This window comes from Microtus ochrogaster, unplaced genomic scaffold (assembly GCF_000317375.1).
Source record: "Microtus ochrogaster isolate Prairie Vole_2 unplaced genomic scaffold, MicOch1.0 UNK1, whole genome shotgun sequence".
Classification (NCBI taxonomy): Eukaryota; Metazoa; Chordata; class Mammalia; order Rodentia; family Cricetidae; genus Microtus; species Microtus ochrogaster.
This window is the reverse complement of record NW_004949099.1, coordinates 37,360,222-37,376,005: the sequence shown is the minus strand read 5'-3', so window position 1 is coordinate 37,376,005 and position 15,784 is coordinate 37,360,222. Positions and strand designations below refer to the sequence as shown.

Below are 15,784 nucleotides of genomic sequence, written 5' to 3'. Positions count from 1 at the left end.
TTGGGAACAGTGGGGACAGCCAAGGGCTGGGATTTGTCGTCAATAGGAGAATGGGGTTAGGGCCTCTGAAAGATACCGACAATGTCCTAAAGACAGAAACATTGCACAATATTCTGCCTTGTTCAACACTTTATAAGGGCAATTTCTAGCTTCCTAGGGATGAATTTATACAGCCGTATTCCCCAAAGAAGGCTACCTTTGCCGCAAAGATCAAGCCTGCCTCAGGGCGCCACCTGCTGACTATCTCGGCTCCCGCATTCCGGACTGGGACAGGCTGGCCTTTCTAGCCCTAATCTTAACCTAGCCCACCTAAAGGCACTCTGAATCTCCCCTTCCCTAAAACGTCAGGGAGTCCCTTGGTCTGGGACCTAGGTGAGGTTGCAAGGTTTGTTTCCCAGTGACCTTGAGGTTTGGCACCCAAGCCAGGTTTTCTGGCAGATGGTGGAGCCTGAGGCTTAGGTTCATATTCCCTCCTCAAAGGTATTTTTTGCCACGTTCTCCCTGCTTGGAGGAATCAGGCCATCATGACCTTGACCAGTAGAGACGCTGGAAGGAGAGGAGTGACTCACTGCACCGTCCCCAGCCATAACCGGTTTGAGGTCTTAGAATGCGTAGGACCCTATTTTAGTCACCAGAATTTGTCATCATCCGGCGCTATTTTCCTCATTACACAGGCATGGGAGAGAAACTGGGGGCAAGTCTCTCTCTCCAAGGATGCTGTCCAGGAGCACAGCGGTAGGGGGTCAGATCTACAAGGCCGACGCAGGTCACAGGTTCTGTTTGGGCGATTTAGAGAAAGAGAAGACCCAGGAAAGAGAGCTGAGCCTTGGACTCTGCAACCTTGGTTTTCCGCTAAAAGCCCTAGAAGCCTCTCCTGGCTCCATTCCTCCGCATATTCCACAAAATAAATCCTGGCGTTCTAGGGACTGCTCGAGCCCTACCCGTGCCAACTGCCCAGGACTTCCCCTTTAAGGCTCTTGGCTCCGCCTCTCACGCCGCGCCGCTGAAGGCCCCGCCCCCTCACCCGCTTCCGTTGAGCAGGGCCGCAGCGCGCCGGTCCGGGTCCCTTTAAGGCCGAGCCCCGCCCCCTGGCTCCCGCCCCCTCCCCTCCCCCAACCCTCCCCGGGTGGCCCGGTGGGTCCTACGGTGTGGCCCGTGGCGGTGAGCATCGGAGCCTAGGGGGCGCGGGGTCGGGGCCCGCGAGTCTCCGCTGCTGCGGTGGCCTTGCGGGGCGGGGGCGGGGCCAGCGGGACAGGGGTCGCGGGGCGCTGGGCCCGGACGGGCACGGCGGGGGAGGGGCTCAGGTGACGCGGACCGGGATCGGGTCCCGCCGCGCACCCCAGACTTGGTCCAGGTGTCCGGTCGGCGGCGTTCCCGCTCTCCCTTGTCCGGTCAGAGTCCCCGTCTAGTCGGGTTGGTGACGCCTTTACCCGTGCTCCCCAGGGGTCCGGGCCCATTTGTCGGGCTGCAGTGGGCGGGTGGTGTCTGAGATGCAGTCGTGACAGCTGCGGGAGGACCCCAAGCCGAAAGCCGTGGCTTGGAGTGGGGAGGCGGGAGGAATCAGACTCCCCTTGGGCTCCGGACACAGCTAGGGGGTGGCCAGCCGCAGGTCGCCTGGCCCCGGAGGCCTGGCCCCTCGTGGGACCGTCGTGGGCCCCCTTGCTTTAGATAGTTGCTGGGGCGTGCGTTGGTAAAGTCTGGCCTTGGGACCACAGTTCTAATCTTCTGTCCATCAGGGAGCTGGTGGTCACCATGGCAATGCGGGAGCTGGTGGAGGGCGAATGTGGGGGTGCCAACCCGCTCATGAAGCTGGCCACCCACTTCACCCAGGACAAGGCCCTTCGGCAGGAGGGACTGAGGCCTGGCCCCTGGCCCCCAGGAGCCTCTGCGGTGGAGACGGTGAGTGTTCTAGAGCAGGGGAGCCCATTTGTCAGCCCAATAGCTGCTTTCTCTGTTGTCACAGACACTGGAGTGAGCAGTGTGTATCTTTACACAGATGAGGACAACTATTTGTGTGTGTGTGTGTGTGTGTGTGTGTGTTTTATTTTTTGAGACAGGGTTTCTCTGTGTTGCTTTGGAGCCTGTCCTGGAACTAGCTTTTTCTTTTCTTTTCTCTTTTCTTTTCTTTTCTTTTCTTTTCTTTTCTTTTCTTTTCTTTTCTTTTCTTTCCTTCCTTCCTTCCTTCCTTCCTTCCTTCCTTCCTTCCTTCTTTCTTTCCTTTTTTCTTTTCTTTTTTTGAGAAGTAGCTTTGTAGCTTTGAAGCCTATGCTGGAACTCACTCTGTAGACCAGGCTAGCCTGCCTCCCGAGTGCTAGGATTAAAGGCGTGCACTACCACCGTCTGTCTTGGAACTAGCTCATGTAGACCAGGCTGGTCTCGAACTCACAGAGATCCGCCTGCCTCTGCCTCCCAAGTGCTGGGATTAAAGGTGTGCTCCACGGCCCGAGGACAAGTATTTTCTAGACCGAGAAGCCGAGGCTCTGTGAAGGCTCTTGGCTTGCTTCAGGTCACCTAAGCAGTAGGGCTGTACAGCGTAAGCCTTCATCAGTGTGTATATTGCCTCTTTTCTTCCTTTCGTAGGTTTCCAAGCCTTTGGGAGTAGGTTCTGAAGATGAGGTAAATAAAACAAGTTTCTTTTCTGCCTCTCTCCATTTTTTCTTGTTGGTCCATGGTTATTTTTTTTTAAACCTTTAACAGTCCACTCGTACTTCTCTTTGAACTCTCTTCACCAAATGAGATTTGTGTGCCAATGTTTTCTTCTACTCTTTTTGGTTTCCAAATTTACATATAGATTTTTTTCTTTATTGTTTCCAGTTTCTGTTTTTCTTTCTATCTGACATCAGTAGCCCCATCCAGTTGGCCCTACCCCTTTGCTGAGGCCCCCCAATCCTAACGGTTCATCTCACCATCTCTTTACAATAGTTGGTGGCAGAATTCCTGCAGGACCAGAATGCATCCCTTGTATCCCGTGCCCCTCAGACCTTCAAGATGGATGACCTCCTGGCAGAGATGCAGGAGATTGAACAGTCAAGCTTTCGCCAGGCTCCTCAGAGAGGTGGGGTGAGGGCTTGGTGCGAAGGGCAGTGTTTTCTGTGCATGGAGGCCAGAACGCTCCATCCTTTGATTTTGCTGGTATCAGCAGACTAAGGAGACAAAGGAGGTGGCATCCAGGAGTGACGGCTACTTGTTTCCGTTTTTCTTAGTCATCTCTTGTCTCTCTGCAGCCCCCGGTGTAGCAGACTTGGCCTTGTCTGAGAACTGGGCCCAGGAGTTTCTTGCCGCTGGAGATGCTGTGGATGTAGCTCAGGACTATAATGAGACTGACTGGTCTCAAGAGTTCATTGCCGAAGTTACAGGTGAGGCTTGAGGGGAATCGGTACTAGTGACGGAGTGTTGGAAGGTTCTGATCTGAAGTCCTGACTCCTCTTAGGGTCTGAGTTGATTTGGGCTGTGATGACTTTTCTAACTTGATTCGTTTCTGTGGGATGTTAGATGTGACTTCTTGTAGTGGTTGTAGGGAATGAAAACATTAAAGAGAAAACGGCGTTTGAATGAAGAAAAAAGGAGGGGGAGGAGAGAGAGCGTGAGAGAGAGGAGAATGAGAAAATGAACGAGCGCTTAGGTCTGCCTCTTCCTCAGACACTTGTCGGCTTTATTCCAGTGGAGAGGAGCTGGAGATCGGATGAGTGGTCCTGGAAGAGAGAAATTGTCACCGTAGCATCTGGGAGTCTGGCATACTGCCATCTTGAGTAGAATTGGGGTCTGGGAAAGTAGGATTGTGGGGTTCAGAAACTTAAAGTATAGCTAGGCCATCTATAGGTTTCTCATCTGTAGATTGAACAAATTGTGGATGGAAAATGTTTGGAAGAGTATACACACCTCTTGAGTCTTTAGACTGGGCTGTTGTAGACCAGGCTGTCCTCCAAATCCCTACATAACTGAGATCTTCCTAGGATAGCCTCTTAGCACAGGTATGAACCACTGTGCCTGGCCATTAGTGTGTATGCGTGTGTGTGTTTATTATTTCCTAATCCACGTAATTACTGTATACATAGCATTTCTATTACATTGGGTGTTATAAGTCATCTAGAGATGTTACGGTAGTGGAAGGTTGTGTGTGGATTCTATGCGAATAGATCATTTCCTAAGAGACCTGAATCTTTAGCATTTTGTGTCTGTATGAGTTCCAGGAATCATTCTTTCATGGATATTGAAGAATGACTAGGCTTTGAGGGAAAGACCATCTCTGATGATAAGGACAGTATCAGCTTCTGTGTACTTACTGGGTTCTGCGCTCTGTGTTAAGTGCAACGAATATGTTGCCTATTTAAGCTCCTTGAGAACCTAAGTTCTAACTATTTTTAGAACCACTTTACAGACAAGAATATTGAGTTTTTGAGGTAAAGTAACTTGCTTACGATAGCACTGTATTGTAAGTGATTTAGTTTTTTGTTTTTAATAGAATAGCCTTTATTTATTCTTAGGCATTTTCATACATGTAAACAGTTTATCTTGGTTGTATGTAACCTCAACTCTCTGGAAGAACTCCTGACTCCTCCCTCTACTTCGTCTAGATAACCTCAACATACCCTGCTTCCCTTTCGTGTCCTTTCCTCTCTTTTCCTTTCCTTTCTCTCTCTCTTTTCTTTGTTTCTCCTTTTTTGTTGATAACCCACTGAATCTGTTAATGCTGCCTGTCAAGGGTCACCTGATCTCGTTGACTTGCTCTCGCGCAGGTGAGTACAGCTGAAATAAGTCCGTGGGTGCAGTGGGCATATTATGTCCTGAAGACAGTATGTCACAGCACCCCAATCCATCCTCTGGTTTCTACATTCTCTCCACCCCCTCTTCTGAGATTTCCCGTGGGCAGGGGATTAGGATAGATGTCCCATTGAGGGCTGAGTGATTGATACTTTTTCTCAGCACTTTGACCAGTTCCAAGTCTCCGTCTTCCCTGCTGACCACTGCAGAGATTCACTTCCCTGGCCAAGGTTGAGGGCAGCACTGACCATGGCCTGAGCATAGGTATTCAGGAGGTGTCTGACAGCACATTGTTTAGCTTTCTCCCTGGGGCATAGTGGGGGTTTGACTGTGACCCAAGCTGTCAGTGTGTCTTGCCAGTCTTAGCTCTGTATGGTCTTTGGGGCATCTTCCGCTCACTGCCTCCCTGCGAATTGACTTTTCTCCCCCATACCTATCAGATTAGGGCAAAGGGGAAGGGCAGTCTTCAGCCTTCCTCCTCCTGAGAGAAGCACTGTTTGTTTCTTTTGCTTTGAGAAATCCAAGGATGAGAAGTGATACCAGTGGAGAAAGTTACAAAGATTCTAGCCTTTCAGGCAGTCATGGGGTCCTGAATAGTTGAAGGCTTTTGAGCTAATGGGACTTGGTTGGCTTCTCCTCTGACCATTTCTTGTCTCCTGAAGGCAGGACTTCTCTGCGCACAGGAGAAATGCTCAACCACTAGTGTAAGCCGCTCCAGACACCCTTTCCTCAAGTAAGGTGCAGACAGTGCTCTAGGGAGCGCTTTAGTTTTAAGCACTCTCTGCTAGGCGGAGGTTTGGAACCCTCTTACAAAGTGTCAGTAGGAGATGTTATACCCAGGTGCCATACTTTTTGAACTATTATTCCAAAATCTCAATTTTAGATTACTCTCAAGTCTTCCGTGTGGAATTGCCTCAAGTCAAGATTTGAGCTATACAAAGACCCTCTGCTGGACAGGGCCTTTCAGGTGTCCACACAAACTTTAACCTTAAGTGATACATCTTAGTACAGACTTCTGTTGGAATGGGTGGGCATCAGTCATTTCCATAATTTAAAGCTAGCAGACAAAAATACCAAAACAAAAACCAAACCGTTTGTGCAGCTAAGCACAATGTGAGCCTGAGTTTATTGTAAGTAATTGCTTCCTGCCTGTGGAATCCTCCCTAGCTCACAGCTGAGAGCAGCCTTGGGAAAACATGTCGGACCTGCCTCACCTGTTTGTTGTCTTTGGAGAGCCCGTCTGTTTTGCACATTCATTGGCAACTGTGCCCACTTCCCAGAGGCCCGGATGTGGGCACCTGAGATTGCTGTGTGAAATTGGGTTCTATAAAATTATCCTATTGTAGTAGGCCTCAGATAGTGAATGTATGGATGGATGGAGATTTAGGAGCAAAAGCTAAAAGAAATTGATTTTCTAGGAACTTATATTTTATTTATTTAAAAGATTTATTGTTATTTTATGTGTATGGGTCTTCTACCTGCATGGTTGTCTGCGCCACATATATGCATTACCTGCAAAAGTCAGAAAAGGGTGTCAAATCCCCTAGTATTGGAGTTGGAGACTGTTGTTAGCTGCCAAATGGGGCCTGGAAATTGAACCAGGTCACCTGGAAGAACCCTTTAATAAGCCAGTGCTCTAACCACGGAGCCATCTCTGCAGCCCCAGGATTCCTGCTTTAAAATGGCTTTCCCATGTTTGTAGCTGATATGTCAGTGATATAAGTTAACTGTTGTTTTATGGATAAATAGATTTGAGACAAATTATTTTATACTTTTTAAGGTCTTATTAATTAGTTACTTTTTTGGTATTTGTGAGACAGTAATCTCACTTGGATGCAGACTGGCTTGAGTTTGCGGCTGTCTTTGCTATTAGTATTACTGTCATGTATCCTTATACCTGGCTTATTTTGTTTTGTTTTGTTTGTTTTAGTTTTTGAGAAAAGGTATTACTGTGTGGTTTGAGCTGGCTTTGAATTCACATCTGCCTCTGTGTCCCAAGTGCTGGGATTATAGGCACTTTTTGTAGGTTCTTATCTTTTAAATTCCCATGTTTAATATTCTAGAATTATTCAAAAAGGAACATTGAAGTTCATCTTTTTATTTTAGTTGTTTTTATATGGACAATTTTATAGTCTTGCTGGTAATGGTGAAAAAATAAATAAGTAAACAGAAAGCATAGAGGAAAGTTTTGTGTTTCTACCTCAGAGTGGTGGTCAGGAGATCCGCTTTGGTACAGTCCCCAGAGCTCATTGGTTTTCTTCAGTTTTACGTGCCATTATCTGTGCGTGAACAGTATTATGCAACTTCATCAGATGTGTAGATTTGCATAAGTACCATCCTAGTTGAGAGGTAGACCATCACCACACAAGACTCCCCCTCCCCCTCCGCTTTCGGTCTGTCACACAGATGGAAGCATCTGTCGTGTTTTCTGGCCAGTCTGCATCTTGTGCTGACTCAGATCTGGAGATGAATACAGCCCATAGGTATTCTGAATTTAGACAGACTCATTTTTCATACTGTGTGTATCAATCAGGGTTCTCTAGAGGAACAGAAACTTATAGAATATGCATGCGCGCACACACAGAGACACACAGACACACTCATAGCTGGGAGGCTGGGACGAACAAGCAGGCCCCTCCCTCTACAATAGGGGTTTATTAGAGTGGCTTACAAGCTGCGGCCCATCTAGTCCAACAATATCTACCAGGAGGCCTAAGAATCCAGTAGTTGTTTAGTTCATGAAGCTAGATATCTCATCTGGTCTTCAGTGACTAGGTTTTAATGCCAGGAAAGGAATGGGCTTGCCAGTGATGAGGAGAGCAGAGAGCAAGCTTCCTTCTTCCGTGTCCTTTATATAGGCTGCCAGTGGAAGGTGTGGCTTAGATTAAAGGTGGATTGTCTCATCTCAAAAGATCCAGATTAAAAGTAGGTTTTCCCAGCCGGGCGGTGGTGGCGCACGCCTGTAATCCCAGCACTCGGGGGCAAGGCAGGCTGATCTACAAAGGGAGTTCCAGGACAGGCTCCAAAGCTACAGAGAAACCCTGTCTTGAAAAACCAAAACCAAAAAAAAAAAAAAAAAAGTAGGTTTTCCCACTTCAAATGATTTAATTAAGAAAAACTCCCTCACAGGTGTACCCAGCTTCTTGGGTTTTTGTTAATTCCAGATGTAGTCAAGTAGACAACCAAGAGCAGCTATTACAGCGTGTGAGGTTCATAGGGCAGCTATGAAATACCATCTTGTACTGTATAGTCCAGGCGCTTTAGATTTTTCTTTGTGTCAGGTTGTTGTTGTTATTACTGTTATGTGTGGTCCTGAGACAAGCTGTGTCAGCTTGTTGTCGCTATTACTATTACGTATGCCTCAGAGGCAAACTGTGTTAGGTGGTTGTTACTACTGTTTTGAGCTGTTGGGGATTGAACTCACCCCCTTTCGAATGCTAGGCAGGAATTTAACACTGATGTGCACGCCTAGCCCTGAATTATCGCAGTTTAAGGTGAGGCTTCTCACCTGTGTTTATTTCCCCTGAAGTGTGGTGTGCATGTGATAAGTGCAGGCACTTTAGATTTTTCTTTGTTTTGTTTTTGGCAAGAACATTCTACAGAAATGGTTGTGACTGTGTGGTCCTGACTCACAGCCCGAGTGAGAGCAGGAGGGAATGGAGAGTGAGCAGTAAAGAGCTCTTTTCAACAGACCAGGACTAAAGAGCCGGGAGGTGCTACTGAAATCCGTCTCCATATTAAACTTTTGATTTTCAGTCTTCACGCGTGAGCCACAGTCTAGTTACAGTAAGGGAAGAAGAAAAATGTTACCTGCAGGATCCGAGGACAGAACCTGCAGTCGTTGAGGGTTCTTGAAATAAAACACAGGATCTGTAAACCTAAACAGTTGTCAACCATACAGTTTTTGTTTCTCTGTGTAGCCCTGGCTGTCCTGTAACCAGCTCTTGTAGACCAGGCTGGCCTCGAACTCACAGAGATCTGCCTGCCTCTGCCTCCCGAGTGCTGGGATTGAAGGTGTGCGCCACCACCGCCCGGCTCAACCATGCTTTTTTATTACATCAATTATGCATGGCTTCCTCTCATTAGGTGTGTGATCTGAGATCCTTGATTCTTTTTTTTTCTTTAAGATTTTGACATTATTTTCTCAGATTTTGAGATTGCTTTGTTGAAATTATTCAGACTGAGTCTTAGGTAAAGTGGGATGCAGTCAATACTAAGGGCATAAGGCGCCTTCTCAGTGTTAAAGCCGACAGTCAATCTTTGGGGACGGAAAGATGGGGACAGTAGGAGGCCCAACTGGGCTTGTGCCTTCTCTGCTACCTTGGCAACACAGTGAACAATCTGTTAACTGCTTGGTAGGACAAAGTTCAAGGAGTTGAGAAACAGTTCAGTGCCCTTATTCAGTGTTTGTTCCCATGCTCACAGTGCCCTTTGTCACTAGAGTTTCTAAGATAACTTTAGAATTTTTTTTTTTTTTTTTGATTTTTCGAGACAGGATTTCTCCGTAGCTTTTTTGGTTCCTGTCCTGGAACTAGCTCTTGTAGACCAGGCTGGCCTCGAACTCACAGAGATCTGCCTGCCTCTGCCTCCCGAGTGCTGGGATTAAAGGCGTGTGCCACCACTGCCCGGCTGATAACTTTAGAATTTGACTGAAAATCATGGCCTCTTGAAATGAATCAAATGGCTCATGCCTATAAACCCCAGCTGTGATGGAAGATCTTGAGTTCAAGACCATCTTGGGTTACACAGTGAGTCACTATCTTAAAAAAACACCAAGCAAAGTTGGGTGGTGGTGGTGGCATGCGCCTTTAATTCCATTACTGGGGAGGCAGAGGCAGGTGGATCTCTGTGAGTTCGAGGCCAGTCTGGTCTATATGAGCTAGTTCCTGGACAGACTCCAAAGAGAAACCTTGTCTCAAACAAACAAACAAACAAACAAAAAACAAAAACAGCGACGCCACAGTGATGAGAGCCTGTGGGTGTAGGGCCTGCGGCCGATGAGGGTACGCACCCCTGACATTCCCGGGTGGGGTTTGAGTGCTGCGGTGTGTCCGGCTTTGGCACATACTTCGTGTATAGTTCCTGTAAGGAAGTCCTGATGCTCCCTGCTTCCTACTGAGGACTGTAGACTTCAAGGAAAAGGATTTGGAAGGATGGAGAAGGGGAAGAAAGGAAAAAGAGGGAAGTTTGGTAGTAAAGGGTGTGTGTGTCTGTATGGCTGGGCATGGTGGCTTCTGTCTTTTACCCCAGCCATAGGCAGGTAGATCTCTGAATTTGAGGCCAGCTTGGTCTATGTAGTGAGCTCCAGGACAACGAGAACTTCATAGAGAGGAATCACAACACCTTCATCCCCCAAAAGAAAGGGAGTAAATGTGATCAAAACTCTTTGTTTGGATATGTGGGAATGGTATATGGAGGCCCTAACTTTGTGTAGCTGATATATACACTAATAAAGGCTTTAAAAGTTTTATTTTATGTGTATTTTTTTCCTACATGTGTCTGTGCCCTACTTGTGTGCTTGGTTTCTTTAAGGTCAGAAGAGGACATTGGGTCTCCTGGAACTAAAATTACTGTCTGTAAACTACCATATGGGTTCTGGGAATTGAACCCAGGTCCTCTGGAAGAGCAGCCAGTGCTCTTACCGACTCTAAGCTCTCTCCACCGTACCCTCCTTTACAGATAAGCTCTTTCTATAGCCTGCAGTTTTTGAGCCTCTGATTTAGCCTTGAGATTGCTCCGTTCTTTCTTGATCGCCCTTAGTAGGTCTTCTGTTCCCAACTCTCCATAAACTTCCATTCAGCCCCCTTGGGAATGGCTCAGCCACCCAAGAGGCTATTGGGGTTATATTAGACTTCTCGTTCTCAGGAACTCTACAGGGTTCTGTTTGTGTTGGTTTGGTTAAGAGGGTCAGTGAGTCTGTATTACTTCCTCTTTCTCTGTCGTTACCCTGGAGCCTTGATGGGTCCCACAACTGCTCTTGCAGATCCCTTGTCTGTGTCCCCTGCTCGATGGGCTGAGGAGTATCTGGAGCAGTCTGAGGAGAAGCTGTGGTTGGGAGAGCCGGAAGAAACATCCACCACTGATCGATGGTGAGTCCAGTGTCTTCCTGGATGCTGTGAGAAGAGAATAGTTTCGGGCAGTTTTCCCAGCCTCGTCCCTCCACATTCTCCACCCACATCCAGTTTGCAGTTTTTTCTTTTCTACTTCATTTATTAACATCGCTGCTAGAGTTCTTGGTATTTCACCTATTGGTAGTGATTCTAACTGTTCCATAGGGATTTGTCAGTGGCTCTATGCACCATGTTGCCCTGAGTGTCTGCTCTCTTCTCCCTCTCTGCAGAGCTGTGTTCTGCAAAGGAGAGGGTAAAAAGACTTCTCAGCTTCCACTGAGATATCTCTTTATAAGGAGCTTGTAGCTCCTTATGGTAGTAGTATAGGATTATTGTTCTCCCCCCAAGAGTTCTGTTTGCCGTGAGCTGGGATTGGGGAAGAGCATGGGCAGTGGGGTGGGTGACTTGGTCTTTCTTCCTCACCCAGGTACGATGAATACCATCCCGAGGAGGATCTGCAGCACACAGCCAGTGACTTTGTGTCCAAGGTGGATGACCCCAAATTGGCTAACTCTGAGGTGAGTCGTCTCCTGCTCTGCTCAGTGGAGCTGGGACTGAAGGCAGAAGCCTTCTTCCGCCACCGTACTGTGCTGTAAGGGGGATGAGATTATAGAACTGTCCCCCCTCCGGAGAATGGAGACTTGGGATCTGGCTGCATCACCCACTTCTCCCTCATGCCTTTATCTCTAACCTTTGTCTTTTCTGTGCCTTCTCAACTCTAGAGGCAGAAATCCCATCTTTGATCTCTGCTTTTTCCCCCCCAGGGCCTTTAGCATTATCTTGATGCAGCTAGAGATGGTCATAGGGAGGGTCAAGTGCAGGGTCTCCTTGGGCATAGTTGAGAGTGTGCACCCAGAAGTCCTGTCCCAAGGTGCCTATGTGTGTCTCTGTGCCCCAGTTCCTGAAATTCGTGCGGCAGATTGGCGAGGGGCAGGTGTCCCTGGAGTCCGCTGCAGGGTCGGGCCGAGCTCAGGCAGAGCAGTGGGCAGCAGAGTTTATGCAGCAGCAGGTAGGACACTGTCACTCCCCAGCCCACCTCAGGCTGCTGCCCAGGGCAGGGTCAGTGCTCAGTGGGAAGGGATCTAGAGTGTGAGCGGGTGGGGAAGAGTCTGAGAGCATCCAGGCTGGTGGTGTTCAGTGGTTTTCAGCCACTTTGTGTTACTGGAAAGCTGGTGGAGGTGGTACTGATCAGCCTTTGTCACAGGGCACCTCAGAGGCCTGGGTTGATCAGTTCACAAGATCAGGAAACAACACGTCTACCCTTGATGTGGAATTTGAACGAGCCAAGTCAGCTATAGAGGTGAGAACAGCTGGTGTGGATACAAGTGCCCCAGGGCCATGCCTTCCCATGAAGAGTATGGCCTTGTTAGTGTCTGAGGCGATAGACATTGGTTCATAGTATGCTGGATCATTGGGATCAGAATCGCGTAGGTGTGGGCCGAGTGCTTTTTACAAAATGCAAATTCTTGGACATCATTCCAGATTCCTGCATCAGAATCTGGGGGTAGGATTGGAGAATTTGCATTTTACAAAAGCTTTGCTGATGATTGCTGAATACATTGAAGTTTAAGACCTGTTGCCCTAGGGACACATCCCAGTAGAGTGGAGGAGGGAGAGGGTTGGGTGGTCATGAAGCCTCTCCTTTCTCTACCTGCCTTCCCTTCCTTGCAGTCTGATGTCGATTTCTGGGACAAGTTGCAGGCAGAATTGGAGGAAATGGCAAAACGGGATGCTGAGGCGCACCCCTGGCTTTCTGACTATGATGACCTCACGTCCACTTCCTATGACAAGGTAGGAGCCCCTGGCTTTCCGGGTTCTAGAATTTGAAGCCTTTCGACGCTGTTACTGTTTTTGAGCCTACATTTATGAAAAGAAGTTTGGCTCCTGCTGTCCAGTGACTGAATGTACTATGTTCTCTAGAGTAAAGGTTCACAAGAACACCTTTGCAAATCCTACAGTGACGTAATGCCCATGAGGGAGGCGCACACAGGATGCGCTAAGAACAGATGAGTAGGCCTCTTGGAGAGCTGCACTGGGACAATTTATCTGTTGCTGACCCCTCTGCTGGACAGTGGTAGTTGATGGATCATTCCTGTCTGTCCATGCTGTGACACATACTTTTTTTTTTTTTTTTTTAGCTCATGAGTTCAACCCAGGGGTGGTGTGTGCTAGGAAGGGCTAAGTATCCTACTGAGCTATGCCCTCGGGTCTCATTTAAATTCTGATCTCTTCTTGTAGGAACCAGGCTCTTGTCCCAGTTCAGGGGTTCAAAGAATCACATTAAATAATTTAAGCAATAGGAAGATCTCTCAGAAGTCTGTGGTGAAGATGTTTGGATCTTGTATGTAATGTGTGCTTTTAGCGTAGATGTCTGTGACTCTTCGCTTGTCTCTCTGTGAATCCAGCTGCTTGTGAGTTGCAGGACCACTGGGGATATGGCTGATAATTGAGCCTCTGAGTTGAAGCATGAGAGGAAGGAAAAGAATTGCTTGGTTTTCAGGAAGACAGAATAGGAACAGAACAATACCTCTTTCTCAGCTCAGCTGTGGAGGAGAAAGAACCTGATCTTGAGATGTGATGCGGGGCAGTGCAAAGACAGGAGAAGTCCAGGGACTGTCAGAAGGCTAGAGCTTGAGAGCCCCAGAGAAACTGCTCCAAGGGAAAAAGGCACTGTTTTGTTTCCATCCTTTCTGGGCTCGACCAAGAATGGTCGTGTGGTGCATTGAGGGACCGCTTACTTCTAGGAACCTCTCCTTGTATTTAGCCACAGTATAAATTCTTCTTATAGGATAACACTTTCATTGTCCTGCATTAACAATTTGATATGCTGTTAACTTATAATTGGCATTTCCATACATTTGACAAATTGAGATATAAGTACTACTTTTATTTGGGTAATATTTCCTCTGAGTGTTGATTACTCTGGCATTTATGACCTACACAGAATAACTTTTTAAGTTAGAAGCTTCATTTAGCACTTACTCTTCCCGTATCTATGACATGCTGGGCCAAGTATACCTTTAAAATTAAAAGCTTGAAAATCTAATGAGGGATCTAGGCATAGTGATGCACCTGTAGTCCTAGTACTCGGGAGGCTGAGGCAGGCTGACTATAAAAAGACGGGTGTAGGTTAGTGAGATTGTGTTTCAAAACAAACAAAAACTATAATTAAGTTATTAGATCCATGAATCCTATTAAATGTCAGTGATACCTTGAAATATTGCAAAACTAGGCTTAGAAACAGTTGCATGGATGCTTCATAAGAATGTTCCACGTTATTAATCACTAATAGTGAAAAGTTAAGATCTCCCTGTCCATAAGCTAAGTTGTACTGAATTATATGGGGTACTTTAAAAGTGTGGATATGAGCTCATTGTTAAATATATTCATGGGTCATTTTGTACATTTTACTTGTTTATTATTTTGCTTGTGTCTGTGGTGTGCACATGTGTGCTGACCAGATATTAACATGGGGTGTTTTCCTTAGTTGCTTTCCACTTTCCTGTCTGGGGCAGAGTCTCTCACTGAACCCAGAGCTTACTGACACAGCTCTAGTCTAGCTGGCCAGCTTGCCTTGCAGATCTCCTATCCGACTGGATCGCCACGCCTGCCTGCTTTTTATCACAGGAGTTGGGGTCCGAACTCTGGTCCTCCTGCTTGCCTGCAAGTGCTTTATCCATGGAGCTATCTCCTCATCCCTCTTTATCCTTTTTTAAAATTAAACATTTTTTTATTGATAACCTTTAGATTTTTCAGAGGCTACATATACTTGTGACTTAAAAAGACGTGTACAGTGTTGCTGAAAGAGTTTCTGTGGTGTGGAGGGTCTGAAGCTCTGCTCTGTCTGCAGTGGGATCCTGTGTGGTTTTGGACCAGCCCAAGGCAGACAAGATGACTGGCTGACTTAGAGCTTTCAAGATGCGAAGCAACACTCTCTGTACTCCGTAGGCTGTGAAGGGTTCCTGCAGAGTATTCTTTTTTCATCTGTGCAAATATTTTATTTTTGCACAAGGGAATAATAGTTAATTCCTCTTTGAGCAATAATTGATGAGACCTTAGAAATGATAGGTAACGGGGTCTAGAGGTGACTCGTGTCTGAACGACAGCATTCATTTGTCACATTGTCTGCTGGAGACACATGAGAACGTTCATCTCTGCTGACTGCTACACACACAGCCATTGAACCCTAAGAAAGTAGCTCCAACCACCATTAGTGAACAGTGCTTAAGGCTTTTATAAGGCTCTCAGTAGCTTTGAGGCATAAATTATATTCATTAGGAAATTACATTATATGTGATGTGATAACATTCTCTGTTTCCCACAGAGTGGCTTAAAGGGTGGATTGATGATGGACAGCAGTTAAGGTTGAATGTAAAAATATTTATTCTGTTGAATTCAGATGATCTAGAGCATGGATCGCCTGTGGAATAAATGAATTTGCTACTCATTTGTAAATGGTTTAGTGACTGAGAATGGTTTTAGAATTTTTAAATGGCTGGAAGAAATCAAAAGAGTAATACAATTTGTAATACCTGGAAATTAAAATCTAAATTTCAATGTCCATGAGTAAAATTTGATGATGATACAGCCGTGCTCATTGCTTACATACTGCCCTGACTGCTTGGCCCTCCTGTGGTGGAGTTGGGACATTGCAGTAGGACCCGCAAGGTGTGCCGTCTTTATTGTCTGGCTGTTTACTGAGAAGGCAATGCTGTCCCTTGCAGTAGGGTCATTTCTGAGTTTTTAATGTTTCCCAGCTATCCACGTGACACGTTCCCCTCAAATCCATTTCCAGCAGTGAGTCTCATGATTTGGATCTCTGCTGCAGTTGTTGACTGTCTGCTGCAGTTGTTGACTGCTGCAGCTGTTGACTGTCTGCTGCAGTTGTTGACTGTCCTCTGCAGCTGTTGACT

The 15,784-nt window shown here is 46.8% G+C and overlaps 1 protein-coding gene across 4 annotated transcripts in view; it reads left to right on the top strand.

Moving 5' to 3' along the window:
• The first annotated feature begins 1,048 nt into the window (after positions 1-1,048).
• The window catches only part of Pex5 (peroxisomal biogenesis factor 5), a 19,526-nt gene continuing 4,790 nt past the window's right edge, over positions 1,049-15,784 (top strand). The window contains exons 1-10 of one of the 4 annotated variants that reach the window (XM_005365184.2): positions 1,049-1,161; positions 1,737-1,899; positions 2,581-2,616; positions 2,923-3,055; positions 3,225-3,356; positions 10,745-10,850; positions 11,299-11,389; positions 11,770-11,880; positions 12,076-12,171; positions 12,543-12,662. In XM_005365184.2, the coding sequence (XP_005365241.1) occupies positions 1,753-1,899; positions 2,581-2,616; positions 2,923-3,055; positions 3,225-3,356; positions 10,745-10,850; positions 11,299-11,389; positions 11,770-11,880; positions 12,076-12,171; positions 12,543-12,662 (972 nt within the window). In that variant the 5' untranslated portion in view covers positions 1,049-1,161; positions 1,737-1,752. Of the gene's footprint in view, positions 1,162-1,250; positions 1,414-1,736; positions 1,900-2,580; positions 2,617-2,922; positions 3,056-3,224; positions 3,357-10,744; positions 10,851-11,298; positions 11,390-11,769; positions 11,881-12,075; positions 12,172-12,542; positions 12,663-15,784 lie in introns of those variants that run through there. The other 3 variants (XM_013353038.2, XM_013353039.2, XM_026788174.1) reach the window with 3 other exon arrangements.